The 19425-nt window shown below is 49.0% G+C and overlaps 1 protein-coding gene and 1 long non-coding RNA gene across 17 annotated transcripts in view; both read left to right on the top strand.

Moving 5' to 3' along the window:
* Nucleotides 1-18401, top strand: part of IL15RA (interleukin 15 receptor subunit alpha) — a 48933-nt gene extending 30532 nt beyond the window's left edge. For 10 of the 16 annotated variants that reach the window (XM_054503271.2, XM_054503274.2, XM_054503259.2 and 7 more), the window contains 2 exons: nucleotides 1879-1954; nucleotides 5139-5970. In XM_054503271.2, coding sequence (XP_054359246.1) covers nucleotides 1879-1954; nucleotides 5139-5250 — 188 coding nt within the window. In that variant the 3' untranslated portion in view covers nucleotides 5251-5970. Of the gene's footprint in view, nucleotides 1-1878; nucleotides 1955-5018; nucleotides 5971-17509; nucleotides 17622-17721 lie in introns of those variants that run through there. The other 6 variants (XM_054503277.1, XM_063669517.1, XM_054503257.2 and 3 more) reach the window with 2 other exon arrangements.
* On the top strand, nucleotides 12371-14815 carry LOC134740137 (uncharacterized). The gene is made up of 2 exons (XR_010127392.1): nucleotides 12371-12662; nucleotides 14530-14815. It is a non-coding gene; the product is annotated as an uncharacterized LOC134740137 (long non-coding RNA).
* Nucleotides 18402-19425: the final 1024 nt, after the last annotated feature.

Genomic DNA, 19425 nt, shown 5'->3' with positions numbered 1-19425 from the left:
ATCCCTGGGCTCAAGCAATTCTCCCACCTTAGTCTCCCAAATACCTTGGACTACAGTCGTGTGCCATCATGCCCAGCTAATTGTTTGTAGAGATGGGGGTCTTGATATGTTGCCTAGGCTGGTCTTGAACTCCTGGCCTCAAGCGATCCTCTCCACTAACCTCCCAAAGCACTGGGGCTACAGGGATGAGCCACTGCACCAGGCCTGCAAGTGTTTTTAACAATAGTTCTCTTCCCTGCCCTCAGACTAGGCCCCCTTGTTCACACAGAAAGACCCCCTTCTTCCTATCCTATCTGATAAACCTCAGGTGACACCTGTCAGTGCCCCTAACTGTTCGTTTCAACTCATTCAAAATGGTCCTAAATCCTAACCTCCTCTTATATACAACACCTCTTAAAAAGACCTCTTCTTTCTCCTTACTGCTCTTTCTCTGCCATCAATAGTTTCAGGTGGCCAGGATCCATGGCTCATACCTGTAATCCCAGCACTTTGGGAGGCCAAGGCGGGCCTGAGATCAGGAGTTTGAGACCAGCCTGGCCAACATAGCAAAACTCCATCTCTACCAAAAATACAAAAATTAGCCACGTGTGGTGGCAGATGCCTGAAATCCCAGCTACTCAGGAGGCTGAGGCAGGAGAATTGTTTGAACCTGGGAGGGAGAGGTTGCAGTGAGCAAACATCAAGCCACTGCACTCCAGCCTGGGCAACACAGTGAGATTCTGTCGCAGAGAAAAAAAAAAGAAGAAGAAAAGAAAAAGTTGGCCGGGCGTGGTGGTTCATGCCTGTAATCCCAACACTTTGGGAGGCTAAGGCGGGCAGATCACGAGGTCAGGAGTTCAAGACCAGCCTGCCCAACATAGTGAAACCCTGTCTCTACTAAAAATACAAAAATTAGCCGGGCACGGTGGCACGTGCCTCTAGTCCCAGCTACTTGGGAGGCTGAGGCAGGAGAATCGCTTGAACCCTGGAGCTGGAGGTTGTAGTGAGCTGAGATCACGCCACTGCACTCCAGTTTGGGCAACAGAATAAACTTCATCTCAAAAAAAAGAAAGAAAGAAAAAAAAAGTTGTAGGTAGACTGGATGCAGTGGCTCACACCTGCAAACCCAGCACTTTGGGAGGCTGAGGCAGGTGGATCACTTGAGGTCAGGAGTTTGAGACTAGCCTGGCCAACATGGTGAAACCCCATCTCTACTGAAAATACAAAAAATTAGCCAGGCGTGGTGGTGTGTGCCTGTAATCCCAGCTACTCAGAAGGCTGAGGCAGGAGAATCACTTGAGTCCAGGAGGCAGAGGTTGCAGTGAGCCAAGATAGCGCCTCTGCACTCCAGCCTAGGTGACAGAGGGAGACCCTGTCTCAAAAAAAGAAAAAAAATTGCAAGTGAAAAAAAAATGAAATTAGAAGGAAAATGGCACTGTGTGCTATTGTTTCTAAACCTGTGAAGTTGAAGAAAACGGGGCGTTGTACTGGGGACAGCAGAGAAGGGGTGTGTCCCTGTCTGCTTTCTCAAGCCTGGCTTTAGCAGCAGGAATGCTGCCTCCTCATTCCCACTCTTGACTTTGCCCTTGAGGCTCTTACTGCCCCTTCCTGACTTGCTCCATCCCTGCCCCGTCACCCCAGGCACTCTGCCCGAGAAGGACAAGGATGAGGAGCAGAGGTGTGGGACGACTGGGAGCTGGCACCCTCAGCAGGAAAGAGAATGTGTTTTTGCCTAGACATAGAATAGGGGGAGTTGCATGGGCCTTAAGAAATGTCCATAGCAGGAGGCTGGTTGGGAGGCACTTGGATCCCTCTGTAAGAACATCCATGGTAAAGAATTTGTGATTCATAGCAATGAATGTGCTTCTGGGTATCTCAGCGTGGTCTCCTCCCTTTCAGTGGCTATCTCCACGTCCACCGTCCTGCTGTGTGGGCTGAGCGCTGTGTCTCTCCTGGCATGCTACATCAAGTCAAGGTGAGTCGCACTGGATACTCCCTCTGCAAGAGTCAGACTTCCCCATGAGAAAAGAGCTGCACCTGGCCGGGCGAGGTAGCTCACTCCTGGAATCCCGGCACTTTGGGAGGCCGAGGCAGGCAGATCACTTGAGGTCAGGAGTTTGAGACCAGCCTGGCCAACGTGGTGGAACCTCATCTCTACTAAAAATACGAAAATTAGCCGGGCATGGTGGTGCACACCTGTCATCCCAGCTACTCGGGAGGCTGAGGCAGGAGAATCTCTTGAACCCGGGAGGCGGAGGTTGCAGCGAGCCAAGATTGCACCACTGCACTCCAGCCTGGGCAACAGAGCAAGACTCTGTCTCAAAAAAAAAGAAAAAGAAAAAGATAAGAGCCGCACCATAGTGATTCCAGAATGCCCCCTCCCAAGAAGGACGCCTTTCCTGGCCATCGGCTCTCACACACCCCTTCTGTAGGGGCCAACGAGTGCCAGAGCCGAGGAGCAGTGAGCTAGCCCCGAGCCCAAGTGCCCCCTACTCCTGCCCACAGTAGAAATGGGGCGGCCAGAGAAAGTGCACCAGGTGGCCAACGCGTGCAGTCCTATCCATTCTTCTTGTGATATCCTGGTGAATATATTCTTGAAAGTCCTCATTGAATAGGGGTATGCCTTCTTATAAATATACTCATTCACGTTAGCCTTAATTTTGTATTCCTAATCATTGAAATTCTGCATCTCAGCATTTCTGGCAAAAATGTTTCTGCCGCTTGCTGACTTTTTAAATTTTCTCATTTTTCTAATCTTTAGGCAGTATTATTATTCTCTGATTAAAGCCTCAAATGGCATTCTAGCCTTCGTTTTGTACTTCTATCAATTAGTAACCCGTATTCCAGCATTCCATACTGATACGGATGTCAGATTTGTCCAAACTAAACTTTTAGTTACTATTAATAGTTATAAAACATTCTTTTCTAAATGTGATATCAATATAAAAATTATGTGACCCTGTCTGGGCACGGTGGCTCATGCCTATAATCCCAGCACTTCGGGAGGCCAAGGTGGGCAGATCACCTGAGGTCAGGAGTTTGAGACCAGCCTGACCAACATGGAGAAACCCCGTCTCTACTAAAAATATAAAATTAGCAGGCCATGGTGGAGCATGCCTGTAATGCCAGCTACTAGGGAGGCTGAGACAGAAGAATCGCTTGAACCAGGGAGGCGGAGGTTGCGGTGAGCCAAGATCACACCATTGCACTCCAGCCTGGGCAACAAGAGCAAAACTCCATCTCAAAAAAAAAAAAAAAAAAAAAAAAAAAAAGTATGTGACCCTTTGAGCCTAATTTTGACAAAATGCACATTCCATGAAATGCTACCATAAAGTCAAAATGAAAACCAGTATCTAAAACTTCACATAAATCTTCAAAAGCTGTGAATACCATCCCAACCAATAAAAAATCCCATAAACCTCAGAAACAGTTGAGAAATTAACAAACATTGATATGTTACTCAAAAACTTGTCCAAAGACTTCAAAAAGTGAAAAATGTTGACAAAACAGAAAATGACTTTTAAAATAATTTTCAAAATATCATTATTAATAACTACAGAATTTCCATATAAAATGCTGAATTTGGAGTTATATTCTTAACAGGTTATAATGAATAAATATATTCACTGAATATATTTTTTAAATGTACATACCATCTCTTTATGAATAATACAGTAAAATATATTCTTAAAAAAGATTTGTAAATTTGGTATATACAGCCAATAAATATGTTCATAAGAGGAAAATAGCAATATTTACTGGCTATATGAAAGATATCTCAGTTGGGCATGGTGGCTTATGCCTGTAATCCCAGCACTTTGGGAGGCTGAGGTGGAAGGATTACTTGAGCCTAGCAGTTTCAGACCAGCCTGGACAACATAGTGAGACCCCCATCCCCACACACACAAAAAATTTAATTTTTAAAAAGCTCAAAAAGTAAAATAAATATATCTTTAGGAAGAACTGGCATGGTCGGGCATAGTGGCTCACACCTGTAATCCTAGCACTTTGGGAAGCTGAAGTGCATGGATCGCTTTTTTTGTGACCAGCCTGGCCAACATGGTGAAACCTGATCTCTACAAAAAATACAAAAATTTAGCTGGGCGTGGTTGTCTGCAGAGGTTGCAGCAAAGCACTCCAGCCTGGGAGACAGAGCGAGACCCTGTCTCAGAAAAAAAAAAAAAAAAGAAGAAGAAGAATTGGTAAATTTGATGAGTGTAATTACTTGGTCATTTGGTGAATTGATTCTTTCCATAAACTTGTTTTTCGCAAATGAGTTATTAGTTAGATTTGCCATTTGACAAATTGGCTGTTAGCAAATTATTGTCAGTGAATTGACCCCCCTCCTGCCTTATTTTAGCTCTCACTCTAGGGAGCTCACACTAAATGCTTACCTTAAAATGGCCTAAAGAGCTGCTGCTCCTCCGGAGGGACGTTTCACCAGCCCTGATAGAAGGTGCCGGCCAGATGCCCAGGGCATCAGCACCCAGGCAGCTCCAGACAGGCCAACCACGTATGACCAGTGTCCTGCCTCGCCTGTGCTTGTCATTCGGGAGCTGATTGATTTGTGTATTTCTTTATTTATTTCACACATACTAAGTGCTAAGAACTGTTTTTAAAAGCTTCATGAATATTAAATCACTTTTTTCAAGATGATCAACTCTGGTTTGGCCAGGCTCCCAGTCACTCTCTCATTCTCTTGTTCCTGCCATTTGAATGGCTTTTTGGCAGAGGACTGGCAAAGCGTGGGGTGAGGGCGGGGTGGCATAAGTTGCTCCAACAGCATTTGGTGAGTCTTTGGTGGATGGGGAGGTTGGAAATACCTGGAGAGGATTTATTCTCATCATATTGTCCTGGTTGGTCTTGAACTCCTGGGCTCAAGCCATCCTCCCTCCTCAGCCTCCTAAAGTGCTAGGATTACAGGCATGCGCCACCACACCTGGCCCCTAGATAGGATTTAATACACTCGGTAGAGGTAGGCATTCTAGGTTCTCTCCATCTCTGAGGACTAAGTGCTCTCTGTCTGACTCCTGTGGCAGGGCCTCTGTCTGCTCCTGCCATCCCCGCAGTGCTGGACATACATGCTCAGTGGGAAGCGTCTGTTGATTTGAGGGCAACCCCCTCCTCTTTTCAAAACCTATGAACCACCTGCTTTGCAGGCAAACTCCCCCGCTGGCCAGCGTTGAAATGGAAGCCATGGAGGCTCTGCCGGTGACTGGGGGGACCAGCAGCAGAGATGAAGACTTGGAAAACTGCTCTCACCACCTATGAAACTCGGGGAAACCAGCCCAGCTACGTCTGGAGTGAAGGAGCCTCTCTGCTTTAGCTAAAGACGACTGAGAAGAGGTGCAAGGAGGTGGGCTCCAGGAGCAAGCCCACCAGGCCTCTCAGACGTCCCAGCAGGATCTCACGGACTCCCGGGTCGGCGCCTCCTGCGCGAGGGAGCAGGTTCTTCGCATTCCCATGGGCACCACCTGCCTGTCGTGCCTTGGATCCGGGGCCCAGCTTCCCAGGAGAGACCAAAGGCTTCTGAGTAGGATTTTTATTTCATTACAGTGAGAGCTGCCTGGAATACATGTGGTAATGAAATAAAAACCCTGCCCCAAACCTTCCATCCCTCATCCTGACTTGCAGTTCTCAGAGAAAAGTGACATACCCAAAGCTCTCTGTCAATTACAAGGCTTCTCCTGGTGTGGGAGATGTCTACAGGGAAGACACCAGCGTTTGGGCTTCTAACCACCCTGTCTCCAGCTGCTCTGCACACACGGACAGGGACCTGGGAAAGGTGGGAGAGTTGCTGAGCCCAGCGAATCCTCTCCATTGAAGGATTCAGGAAGAAGAAAACTCAACTCAGTGCCATTTTACATATATATGCGTTTATATTTATACTTCCTTGTCTATTATAGCTATACATTATATATGATTTGTATTTTGACATTGTACCTTGTATAAACAAAATAAAACATCTATTTTCAATATTTTTAAAATGCACTAAGAGAATCACCAAGGAGAAATGTTCCACGTAAAGGAGGAGAAATAGTAGGAAGGCAGAGTCCAAGGTGACTGAGTTCAGGTGTTCTTTCCAGAAGGAGAAAAAGCCTTGCCTAAAGCTGGCTGCAGTCACAGTTTTGGGGAATTTCCTACAATTCCATGGAGGAGAAGCAGCATTATCTAATCCACACAGTGGCAAGTCCAGGCTCAGCTCCACGGTGGTATACACATCGTCTCTTCCCTTCTTCTTCTCTTACTTTCTTTGCTGCTTTTGACATTTATTTCTGAAATCATGGGCCTAACCCCACCTCCTCATTTTATAGATGAGGAAATTGAGGATTAGAGAAGTTGTTCTGCCCACAGCCACGAAGCTCGGTTAATGCTAGAGTTGGATCAGAGCAGGAGCTGGGACACTGGGTGCAGTGACTCACACCTGTGATCCCAGCACTTCGGGAGGCCGAGGCAGGAGGATTGATCGAGCCCAGGAGTTCAAGAACACCCTGGGCAACACAGAGAGACCCCATCTCTATAAAAAAATTTTTTTCTTGAAGCAGTCTTGCTCTGTCACCCAGGCTGGAGTGCGATGGCGAGATCTCAGCTCACTGCAACCTCTGCCTCCCAGGTTCAAGCAATTCTCCTACCTCAGTCTCCCAAGTAGCTGGAACTACAGGCATGTGCCACCACACCCTGCTAATATTTATATTTTCTTAGTAGAGATAGGGTTTTGCTATGTTGGCCAGACTGGTCTGAAACTCCTAATCTCAAGTGATTCACTCACCTCGGCCTCCTAAAGTACTGGGATTACAGGCGTGAGCCACGGCGCCCAGCCAAAATTTTTTTAAAAAACAAAAGTAATAAGGAGTGTAGGTGGGGCGGGAGGGGAGCAGCCCTGGCTGAAAACCAGCCACCAACTGCCCCTTGTACAGCCAGGGGGAAGAGGGAGTCACTGTGGGCATTTGGGACATGGGGTATGGGCATAGTGCCCGATCTACATGCCATCAGACATTCTCAAAGTGCCATTTTTCACCGACTTCTTTTTTTGTGGGGGAAGGGACAGAGTCTCACTGTGTCACCCAGGCTGGAGTGCAGTGATGCAATCTTGGCTCACTGCAACCTCCGTCTCAAGCAATTCTCATGCCTCAGCCTCTGGAGTAGCTGGGACTACAGGCACACACCACAACACCTGGCTAATTTTTGTTTTTTTTTTTTTTTTCCTTGAGACAGAGTCTTGCTGTGTCGCCCAGGCTGGAGTGCAGTGGCACAATCTCGGCTCACTGCAAGCTCCGCCTCCTGGGTCCACGCCATTCTCCTGCCTCAGCCTTCCCGAGTAGCTGGGACTACAGGTGCCCGCCACCATGCCCGCCTAATTTTTTGTATTTTTAGTAGAGCCGGGGTTTTGCCATGATGGCCAGGATGGTCTCTCAAACTTGTGAGCCCAAGCAGTCTGCCTGCCTCGGCCTCCCAAAGTGCTGGGATTACAGGCATGAGCCACCACACCTGACCATTTTTTTCACCGACTTCTGCCTGCCCTCAGCTTAGATGCCTTCATCAAAATCAGAGAAGGCTTCTCCACATGGCTGCTTGGGCTTCCTCACAGCATGGTGGGCTCAGGCTAGTCACACTGGCTGAAAGAACGTAGAAACTGCCAGGCCCCTGACACGCTGGTCCAGACACTGGCACACATCACTTTTGTGGCATTCTATCCATCGAAGCGAGTCGCAAAGCTGGCCCAGGTTCAAGCGGCCACGAATGATGAAAGGGAAGGAAGGAATCAACACGGGTCCTTTGGCACCCATCCACTGTGCCTTTCAGGACCATCAGGAAGTGCAATTGCCTTTCAGTCCTCAGCACTCAGTAGATGCCAGCAAATATTTGGGTGAATGAATGGGCAGAATGACCGGGAGGTCAGCATCTGCCAGGTGGTGGGAAGAGTCCGTCCTTTTTTATTTTTATGTTGAAATGGAAAGAATACACAGATCTCTGAAGGGTGACGGAAGCACCATATTCTAAATCTCAGCATCACACAATATACCCGTGTAACAACCTGTACATGTTCTCCTGAGTCCAAAATAAAAAAAGGAAGTTCTATAGCTGTGAGGCCTTCAGTCCCCATGGCTTCAGCTGCCACAAGTGTAAATGATTCACATCTCCTGCTCTTCCCTCATTCCCTGCCCTACACATTTGCCTTGAAGAAAAAGGATTGCTCTTCACCTTTTATATTTTGCCTTGATTTTCCTTGATCAAGAAATAAGACTTTTTTTTTTGAGACAAAGTCTTGCTCTGCTGTCCAGGCTGGAGTGCAATGGTGCAATCTCAGCTCACTGCAACCTCCACCTCCTGGGTTCAAGTGATCCTTCTGCCTCAGCCTCCCAAGTAGCTGGGATTACAAGCGTACACCACCACACCTGGCTCATTTTTGTATTTTTGGCAGAGACAGTGTTTCACCATGTTGGCCAGGCTGGTCTCGAACTCCTGACCTCAGATGATCCACCCGCCTCGGCCTCCCAAAGTGCTGGGATTACAGGCTTGAGCCACCGTGCCTGGCCTAGAAATAAGACTCTTAACTTCCCCCCCAACTTTTTTTAAACATTATTTATTCCCTTGTTTAGATGCAGATTTACATTTTCTTCCTGCCTGTCTAACTTTTAAAAATATATCTTGTGGTGTGACTTTCCCCGTTTAAACCCTCCTCCAGACATTAGGAAGTGGGAGAGCAGGGATCAAAAGACACCCTGTTTCTCACTGCCCACCCCTGTGTTCCCCAAGGACTTCTTCCTCTTGGCTGTGGCTGCCACCTCCTGGCTCGGAATTTCACAGCGCAGAGCAGACTCCCCGAGTACTGCGGGTTTGTCTCACCCCAGGGCTGTGCTCCTTGGAGGCAGGACCAGCCTGACCCAAATCACAGCCTCCCCCACCTCACACTGCCAGGCACTAATCAGAACTCAGTGTGTGCATATTTTAGGTAATATTAGGCACTATATTACCAGGGGGATTTAGTTGACACTTTTCTCCCCTAAGTGACTGTCTGTAAATCCACCCATTCTAGTGGTGCTGTTCTTAGCTGTTCAGGATGAAACACCCCCTCCTCTCCTGAAACTGTCCGTCCCTCATCCTGACTTGCAGTCCACAGAGAAAAGTGACATACCTGAGGCTCTCTGTCAATTACAAGCATCCTCCTGGGGTGGGAGATGTCTACAGGGAAGACACCAGCGTTTGGGCTCCTCACAATGACCCTGTCTCCAGCTGCGCTGCACGCACTGACAGGGAGCTGGGAAAGGTGGAGGAGATGCTGAGCCCAGTGAATCCTCTCCATCGAAGGATTCAGGAAGAAGAAAACTCATCTCAGCGCCATTTTACATATATATGTGTTTATACTTCCTTGTCTATTATATCTACACATTATATATGATTTGTATTTTGACATCGTACCTTGCATAAACAAAATAAAATATCTATTTTCAATATTTCAAAATGCACTGAAAGAATCACCAAGGATGGCCGGGTGCGGTGGCTCATGCCTGTAATCCCAGCACTTTGGGAGGCCAAGGCAGGTGGATCACCTGAGGTCAGCAGTTTGAGACCAGCCTGACCAACACAGTGAAACCCCATCTCTACTAAAAACACAAAAATTAGCCAGGCGTGGTGGCGAGCGCCTGTAATCCCAGCTATTTGAGAGACTGAGGCAGGAGAATTGCTTGAACCCTGGGGGTGGAGGTTGCAGTGAGCTGAGATCATACCCCTGCACTCCAGCCTGAGCGACACAGCGAGACTCCAATTCAAAAAAAAAAAAAAAAAATCACCAAGGAGAAATGTTCCACACAAAGGAGGAGAAAAAATGGGAATGCAGTATTCCACTGGGGCTCCTCCATCCTGTTGGGGTGCCTCATCGCCCACTGACACAGAGGGGCTGACCTCCCCTCTCCCTGCTCCCCCGTGCGTGGGTACCTGGCCTGGGTGGGGCCTCCAGGGCCTCTCAGCTAGACTACAAAGCTGTTGAATACAGAGAATGAAGAGCACAGAACTCACAGGGCAGTGCCCAGCAGTGGCCTCAGAAGCACTGACCGGCTGCTGGGCCTCCTGTTCCTGGGCTCTCCAGGCGTCTTTAGGTCCTAACCATATTCCAAACCTAAGCCTCCCATTTTCCGGGATTCTATGAGCCCCTCGTATCTTTCCAATACATTTTTTTTTCTTTATAATAGATTCCATTTTCATTACTTGTCACTGAAAAGTTCCTAGCTGATATGAAATTTGGTACCAGGAGTGGGTATTGCAAATTATGGAGAAGAGGGGAGATAAGGAATGTCTGCAGCTGGTTATCTGCCTTAGAGAGGACAGAAAAGAGCAAATGTTCTGATGATACGCAGAGACAGGAATGGAGCAGCCCAGGGAATTTGGTAATTAGTTCGCCAGGAGGTGCCTGGAATGTCATGCCTGCTGCAAGCCCAGATCTCAGACACTATGTTGCTTCCATCCTGAAATCGTATGGATACGAGAAATCTGAGGCCATAGTGGGTGGCTGCTTTTAATGGCACTGAAAAACTTAGAGAATAAGAAGTTCAAATCTCTAAAGTCTGAATTCAAGCCACAGGCTGAAACCTAAAGACTTCCTAGAACAACGTGGAATTTCATCCCTTACAGATGCAAGGCCGGGATATCTGAAAACCCATCTTAAGAGTCTGAGCCTTTGGCTGGGCGCAGTGGCTTATGCCTGTAATCCAAACACTTTGGGAGGCCGAGGCAGGTGGATCGCTTGAGTCCAGGAGTTCAAGACCAGCCCAAACGACATGGCGAAACCCCTGTCTCTACAAAAAATACAAAAATTAGCCAGATGTGGTGGCATGTGCCTGTAGTCCCAGCTACTCAAGAGGCTGAGGTGGGAGAACTGCTTCAGCCCAGGAGGTAGCAGTGAGCCAAGATCATGCCACAGCACTCCAGCCTGGATGACAGAGACACTGTCTCCAAAAAAAAAAAAGAGTCTAAGCTGTCAAGTTGTCGGAGGAACATTAGCTGAATCCACGGCCCCAGCAGGTTTCCCAGCCGAAGGGAGAGCACTGATTGGAGAAGGGTGAGGTTCCTGTACTGGATTAAAAATGTAGGGGGACATTTGGAGGACTCACAGGATCCCCCACCCTCCCTTGTCCTCAGAAGCAGCCCTCTGTTCTGCCTGACAGTGCTGCAACCTTTCCTCCTGCTCGAGGGGTCATCTTGCAAAAGGAAGTCTGTTCTGCTGATGATTTCCTCCCCCTGTCCCATTCTGCATGGGGAGAAAACTTTGCTGAGAATCCCAATCAGACCCTCAGGATCCCAGGAATCAGCCCGTTCCGTGGAAACGAGAGCTCCCCAAGGCTGGGCCGGGCCCTGCTGCAAGCACCTCCACCCCCACATCCCACCTGTAGCCTCCTCACAGGCCAAGCCCGTAGCCAATGCCCAAAATCCATGTCCTTCCTTCACAGTCTCCTACATCCAGCTCACCTTCCAGAACCAGATGAAGTTTACCTTCTCCAGGAGCCTCTGTTTTTTCAGTTTTGGAGGGTTTTTTTGAGACAGAGTCTCGTTCTGTCGCCCAGGCTGGAGTGCAGTGGCACGATCTTGGCTCACTGCAACCTCCGCCTCCTGAGTTCAAGCGATTCCCCTGCCTCAGCTTCCTGAGTAGCTGGGACTACAGGTGCGTGCCACCATGCCTGGCTAATTTTTGTATTTTTAGTAGAAACAGGGTTTCGCCATGTTGTCCAGGCTGATCTCGAACTCCTGATCTCAAGTGATCCACCCGCCTTGGCCTCCCATAGTGCTGGGATTACAGGCGTGAGCCACTATGCCCAGTTCCGGAGCCTCTGCTAATGACTCAATTGTACAAAATCATTTGCCTCTGAGCCTTCATAACACTTACTATCTGCGCTATTCCTGTGGCATCTGCAAAATACTATCTTTGTGCAGTGGAAAGAAGATAGAACTTAAAAGCCTGAGTGTCGAGCATCCGTTCTACCCTTTGCTGGCCCTGTCACTTGGAGGCACTACACGCACGGACATTGCCTCGTCTGTGTAGTGGGGATGACGGCACATGCACTCCCTTCCTAGAGGCGTGAGGGTCACAGGAGACCCTGGCGTCTGTCTCTCCCCTCGCTAGCCACTAGAGATCCTGACAGTTAAGCCTGGTACTAAGCCTCAAGAAGTTTACAGCCTGGTCAAAAAGAGAAGCATACCAGAACAAATACGAAACAAAACCTTACGCCACAAGCTAGCAGATAATCACAAGCACACACACTAATGGGACACGAGCCCAATAAAGGCAGAAATGGCTCCAAGGCCTGGAGGCTTGAGGAATGCAGGACGTCAGTTGGAAGGATGGGTGGAATTTAAATAAACGGGCAGGGAGCATTCTAAATGGGGGAGGGATGGAGGCAAAAACCCAAACAGGAAATTGAGCAACACATTCAGGAAAGACAGAGTATGGCTGTTGGGCAGCCAGGTCAACCAGACGGCAAGGCAGGGGTTGGCCGGGGAAGCACCGCGCCGCCCCGCACGCCCTGCATCCTCGGGTCCTGGGAGGGCTGCTCAGTAACCGGAAGGAAAATGAAACTGAAAAAGAGCAAGGGTCCCGTAGGATTGAACACAGTCGGTGAACCTTGCGCCGTCTGCCTCAAGTCCCCGCTTGGCAAAACCACTCCCTCCTGGTGGACACCCTCACCATGAAGGTTAGTGCTTCTCTTTCTAAAGCTGTGTCTTCATTCCTCTGGGCAGAGAGCAAGCAGTCTTAGTTACAGAAGTGTATAACTGGGTGCCATGGCTCACCTAGGGTCCCAGCTACTCAGGAGTCTGAGGTGGGAGGATCGCTTGAGCCCAGGAGCACGAGGCTGCAGTGAGCGGTGATCGCGTCACTGCACTCCAGCCTGGGTGACAGAGTGGGACTCTTGTCTCCAAAATAATTCAAAAATGGGGTGTAATCTTCAAAACCTCCTTGTTGTTAATGCCACCCAGAGGGTACTCAAATTGCTGCCAGGTTCCCTGGGCTGCAGGGGCTGCGGGTGTTTTCCAAGTGTTCTGGGAAGCCCTGGTGGCTGCAGAGGCACCTGAGGGGCTGCCACAGGCGGGGAGCGGAGAAGGAACTCTGGGTGCCCATCCCCGTCCTGAGTGACCACAGCGGCTGCATTTGTTAACTAGAAGTAAAATTAAGCCTAAAGAATTCCATGGCTAAGAACATCTGAAAGCCTCCCATGCTATTAAATATTTATTTTATTGTTCATCCTGGACTCCATAGGCAGATGCTTTAAAAAAAAAAAAAACTGATCTTTTGGAAGAGTTCTAACTCCAACTCTTCACATAGTGGTAGTGGAAATACTATGGATTTGGGATTGAACTTGAGTTTTCATCCAAGCTCTGCTCTGTGATACTGAGCACAGTGGGCCCAGCCCAGTGACTCTTCAGAGCCTGTTTGTTCATCTGCAGATGGCGGCTGTCATCTGCCTCCCAGGTTTGCTGTGAGGACTGAGGGAATTCACGTACACAAAGGCCCGATAGTGTCTACCTGCAGGAGGCTCCTAATAAACATTGAGTTCACTTCCTTAATGAGGTATCTTTACTTACAGGGTAATCAGCACCTGCCCCTTCCTTTGCAAATACATTCCCACTTTTTTAGGATTTATTCTTTCACCCAGCTGTGTGCATCATGGAACGCTGACCTCATCCCAAGCTCCACGAAATAAAACCCTGATGATTTGAAGCCATTCTTCCTTACTATATGATTGGCTTAGCAGTGGGCAGGTAGCCCAGTTCTGACCAATATGTGACTCAGCTGGAGAAGCCAGTGGGAAAGGCTTTCTTGCTCCTGTTCCCAGACAAAACCAGGTCCAGCTGCTTGTTCTCATGGTCCAATAACAAGCTGCAGACAGAGTGGGGAAGAAGGGAGTTTATTTCTGCAGCCGGTTACAGGGAGAAGGTCAGAGTAACTCACCAGACTAATTTAAAATTATACGTTTTTTTTCAGTGCTTATACACATTTAAACCAGATGCCTATGTGCAGGAGTACACCTCCAAGCTGAAGTATATTCCTCTGTTTAATCTTTCACTAGGATCTGGGGTCTGGAAAATTACTTCAGAGCCTTGAAAAATTACTTCATTTTTTTCTTTCTTATGTTAGAGGGAGGGTCTCACTATGTTGCCCAGGCTGGTCTTGAACTCCTGAGCTCAAGCGACCCTCCTCCCTTAGCCTCCCAAAGTGCTGGGATTACGGGCGTGAGCCGCTGCTCCTGGCCCAATTACTTAATTTAAAGTGGATCCTGGTACAAGGTATACAAGAACGCCTCCATTATTTTAATTAAACTCTAAGGTTTGAGAGAAAGCCCAGGTGGGGTCTTAATCGACTTGTTTTCACACTCTAGCCTTTGTACTAAGGCACCAGTTTCTCCAATTTTCCATGTTTAACTTATATATTCCCCAGAGTTATAGTAAGGTGTTGGTGAAGGCTGGCTGCTCTGGTTGCTAATAGAGACCCGGCCTGCCACACTCCTGAGACACAGAAGACCAGCCTATCCCTCCCTTGCCTCCCGTGACACTGCCCTGCAGGTGGCTGGCCAAGAGAAGCCTGCCCGGTGATGCTGAGGCACGGAACTGAGCAGAGGAGGAAGGAACGCCTGGGAGCAGCTGAGCCGAGCCCCTGCCACCAGCCGCCTCCGCACGCCCGTGGAATCAGCACTTTCTGCTTCCCGCCCCTGAGAGCCTTGCTCTGGAGCCACTCACAGCCAATTAAGTGGGGAGGTTGTAAGAGACTCTAAAATACGTGGAGCTGGCTGAGGACGCGGGCCCGACCCCATTATGTGTGTGAGGCCACTGATTAAAGAGTTATCTGTCACCAGGTGTCGCCAATTTGTGGGGAAGCTCTCTCCATGTGACCTCCATGCTACTTATTTTTTATTTTATTGTTCATCCTGGACTCCAAAGGCTGATGCTATTTTTTTTTTTTAATGTGATCTTCTGGAAGAGTTCTAACTGCAACTCTTCACATAGTGGTAGTGGAAATACCATGGGTATTAAAAACTAAAGCATTTCTTAATCTGTGGGGTCCAGATTAGGAAAACGTGTATTAGGAAAATGATTACTTAAAAAAAAAATAAAAAATTCAGGCCGGGCATAGTGGCTCACGCCTGTAATCCCAGCACTTTGGGAGGCTGAGGCAGGTGGATCACCTGAGGTCAGGAGTTCAAGACCAGCCTGGCCGACATGGTGAAACCCCGTCTCTACCAAAAATACAAAAATTAGCTGGTTGTGGTCACATATGCTTGTAATTCCAGCTACTCGGGAGGCTGAGACAGGAGAATCGCTTGAACCTGGGAGGCAGAGGTTGCAGTGAGCGGAGATCTCGCCACTGCACTCCAGGCTGGGTGACAGAGTGAGGCTCCGTCTCAAAAAAAAAAAAAAAAAAAAAAATTCAGAACCACTGAATTGTACATTTAAAAAAGGAAGAAAAGAAAAATCCAGGATGTCAGCACTGTGCTGGCCACTTCCTGGGGCCCTCAGTGAGTTCCTTTAAAAGACGGGTTAGGGTGACAGAGGCCAGCCTGGAAATGGACAGGAAACGCCAGCCTTTCCGCCGCGGTCCAACTTGAACAGACGCCCTCATGGCAGCAGGAGAGCCCTGCAGGGTTGAGGCAGGAGGGTGACCGGGGTTAGTCTTCATTGTAAGATTGCAGGTCCCTCTAGATGAGACCAAGTTGGGCCAGGGCAGAGGCACAGAGCAACATAGACGACAACTGGTCCAGGAGGCAGAACAGTAGAGGGTCGCGGGTGGGTGGGTGGGTGGTGCACCCTGGAGGCCGCGTGGAGCTTCCCAGTGAACTGGCATGAAGAAAAGGATCACAGCCCGATGGTGGTGCTGTTTCCGGAGGTGGGGAAGGGTGTGTGGAGGAGCCAGCCGGGCTCGGAAGGAAATCAGGGGCTGCGTCTGGGACATGGCAGGGCTGAGATGTCAGGAGACAGCAAATGGAGTGATCGACTGGCGACCTTGGCGTTTGAGTGGGAAGCCCCCCTCCCTCCACCTAACCTACCTCTCAGGCCAGGCCACTAGGGATAAAACACACATAGGTCCCCAGTGAGGAGGAACGCAGGGGACGGCACCTCCTGGGCCCTCTTGGAGAACCTGTCCCTTAAGTAAGCTGGGCAGAGGGAGAGCCCCTGCCGGCTAAGGGAGCCCTGCCCCCGACACCAGCCCAGCTGTGCAGAGGTGCCTTGGCGAGGGGTGTGCATGTAGCACCGTCTTCATGTCTGGGCAGGGAGCTGGAGGAACCCTGCCTGCCTTGGTTCAGACGTCTCTACCGCACCCACTCACTGCAAATGTAGAGTGATCAGCTTCCAGGCTCTCGGTGTACCCCACATTGCTAAAGCCAGGGGTTCAGGGTAACTAGGAAGGACTGAAGGGCAGGGATGAGACTTGAAAAACATATTAAATTGCTAAGTCTGATTCTAGAGGTATCAAAGTCCCTTTGTGATCCAGTGAGTTGCTCCCAGACACAGACCAAACGCCACTACAGGACGGAAGCTGGGCAGGCAGCATGACAGTGACCAGCTTCCCAGGCAGGAAGGTCCCACGGGGGTGCCGCACTGCCTTAAGTTTATTAAGCTGTGTCTGAGTCCACCATGTGACATCTCTGCCCTCATGCCTGGGCTGCTAAAGGAAAAACACCAGCTAAAAGGATGGTGTTTGATTTCAACTGGGAGGGTCCTGCCCGGCACACCTGTGTTTTCTGTCACCTTCCACTCCATTCCCTTCTATGTCCATCCCAAACGCTAAATCCAGCACTTTGGGAGACTGAGGCAGGAGGACAGCTTGAGCCCAGGAGTTTCAGACCAGCCTGGGCAACAGAGCGAAACCTCATCTCTACAAAAAATAAGCAAAAATTAGCCGGGCATGGTGGCATGCACCTGTAGTCCCAGCTACTTGAGGGGCTGAGGTGGGAGAGCCACTGGGCCTGGAGGTCAAGGCTGCAGTGAACTGTCATTGCACCACTACACTCCAGCCTGAGTGACAGAGTAAGACCCTGTCTCAAAAAAAAAAAACAGAAAATTATTGGGTGAGAGCAACCTAAACTTCCTCCCTAACCACTTACGATGTGCCCCTTTCTCCTTCATCTCTCCCGTCCCAATCCCTCTCACCTGGCTTCCATCTTTCCTTTCTGAATTTGCTTCCTCTCAACACATAACCCTGCACAAACCTCTCTCGTTTTAAAAGCAAAAACCCCTCCCTAAGGCCATGTCATCCCCTACCCACTTCTTGCCTCTTGCCAGCCTTGCTTCCTGAGAACTAGTCTACGCACTGTCCGTAGCTTCACCTCCCACTGGTATTTTACGGTTCTATCATACAGACACATAGTTTAGAGCCAATAGTTATGTAAGACACCTACCAAAAAGCCCCTCCACCTGCCCATTCCCCCTCCCAAAAGGAAACATTTAGAAATCTTTCTGCTGAGTGTCTCGGTGTGTGATATGCGTCTCCAAGATGTCACTAAATGATGGGCTCACATGGGCTTCTGTTTCCATGTTTGAGTTTCAGGCACTGTGACTGACTTCCTGCCACAGAGGCTGAGATTCGGCTTGTTCACTCCACATGTGCACACAGCTCCTACCTGCAGAACACGCCACCCTTATGAAGGCCACGAAAGCAGGTACACTCCACTGAGCTGGCGGGGGTGGGGGTCAACTACAGTTCTCTCCTACACAACCTGTTGCCTTTCAGAGGACTAATCATTACCTTTTTCCCCCCAGGCTACCTCCTGCGCTCTGTCACCCAGGCTGGAGGTCAGTGGTGCAATCATGGCTCACAGCAGCCTCAACCTCCCAGGCTCATGCCATCCTCCTGCCCCAGCCTCCCAAGTAGCTGGGAACAAGACATGTGCCACCACACCTAATGTTTCATACTTTTTGTAGAGATGGGGTCTGCCTATGTGGCCCGGGTTGGTCTTGAACTCCTGGGCTCAAACAATCCTCCCCCCTCAGCTTCCCAAAGTGCTGTGATCACAGGTGTAAGCCACCACGCCTGGCCAATGTGGGCCTATTTTCACCCATTGTCCTGGGCACTTAATGACTCATTTCAATCCAGAAACCCTTACCATCAGCTTCAGGTAATTTTCATAATTAAAAAAAAATGTTTCGGCCAGGTACGGTGGCTCACGCCTGTAATTCCAGTAGTTTGGGAGGCCGAGGTGGGCAGATCACAAGGTCAGAAAATGAGACCATCCTGGCCAACACAGTGAAACCCCGTCTCTACTAAAAATACAAAAAATTAGCCGGGCGTGGTGGCATGTGCCTGTAGTCCCAGCTACTCAAGAGGCTGAGGCATGAGAATTGCTTGAACCCGGGAGGTGGAGGTTGCAGTAAGCCGAGATCACATCACTGCACTCCAGCCTGGGCAGCAGAGAGAGACTCCGTCTAAAAAAAAAATGGGGGAGGGGGGAGGGATAGCATTGGGAGATATACCTAATGCTAGATGACGAGTTAGTGGGTGCAGCGCACCAGCATGGCACATGTATACATATGTAACTTACCTGCACATTGCGCACATGTACCCTAAAACCTAAAGTATAATAATAAATAAATAATTAAATTTGAAAAATTCCTTAACTCTGTTGTCCATTTTCTCTTCCTGCAATTCCCATTTACAGATGCTCAACTTCTTAAATTGGTTCCCTAGTTTTCTTTTTTTTTTTTGAGACAGGCTCTCGCTGTGTCACCCAGGCTGGAGTAGGGTGGCACAATCTCAGCTCACTGCAACCTCCACCTCCCGGGCTCAAGCCATTCTCCAGCCTCAGCCTCCCAGGTAGCTGGGATCACAATTGCATGCCACCACACCCAGGTTATGTTTTGTAGATGGGTTTGGCCATGTTGGCCAGGCTGGTCTTGAACTCCTGAGCTCAAAGCGATCCACCTGCCTCAGCCTTCCAAAGTGCTGGGATTACAGGCGTGAGCCACCACATTCAGCCTCTAACTACTTCTCAATCTTTGTTTTTGCTCTACTTTCTAGATTCTCAACTTATTCTTTTAACAGTTCTACTGGGTTTCTTTCATATTTTTTTCTCCAAAATTTTATTTTTTTTTTTAGACGAAGTCTTACTCTGCGTCCCAGGTTCAAACGATCCTCCTGCCTCAGCCTCCTGAGTAGCTGAGATTACAGGCACACGCCACCACACTCGGCTAATTTTTGTATTTTTAGTAGACACAGGGTTTCACCATGTTGGCCCAGGCTGGTCTCGAAATCCTGATCTCAGATGATCCACCGGCCTCAGTCTCCCAAAGTGCTGGGATTACAGGTGTGAGCCACTGCGCCCAGCCCCAAATATTCTTTTATACATATCTATCCTGCTACTCCATGGAATGCACTACCTCCTCCATTCTCTGAATGTGTTAAAGATATTTAGATGTTTTCTTCTCCCTGTACAGACAGTTTGCTCCAAGTTGATTCTTAGGGGCCGG

The sequence above is a fragment of the Pongo pygmaeus genome, chromosome 8, assembly GCF_028885625.2.
Source record: "Pongo pygmaeus isolate AG05252 chromosome 8, NHGRI_mPonPyg2-v2.0_pri, whole genome shotgun sequence".
In the NCBI taxonomy this organism is placed as follows: Eukaryota; Metazoa; Chordata; class Mammalia; order Primates; family Hominidae; genus Pongo; species Pongo pygmaeus.
Note: the sequence above shows the minus strand (reverse complement) of the source record. Positions and strands in the feature narration are given on the sequence as shown.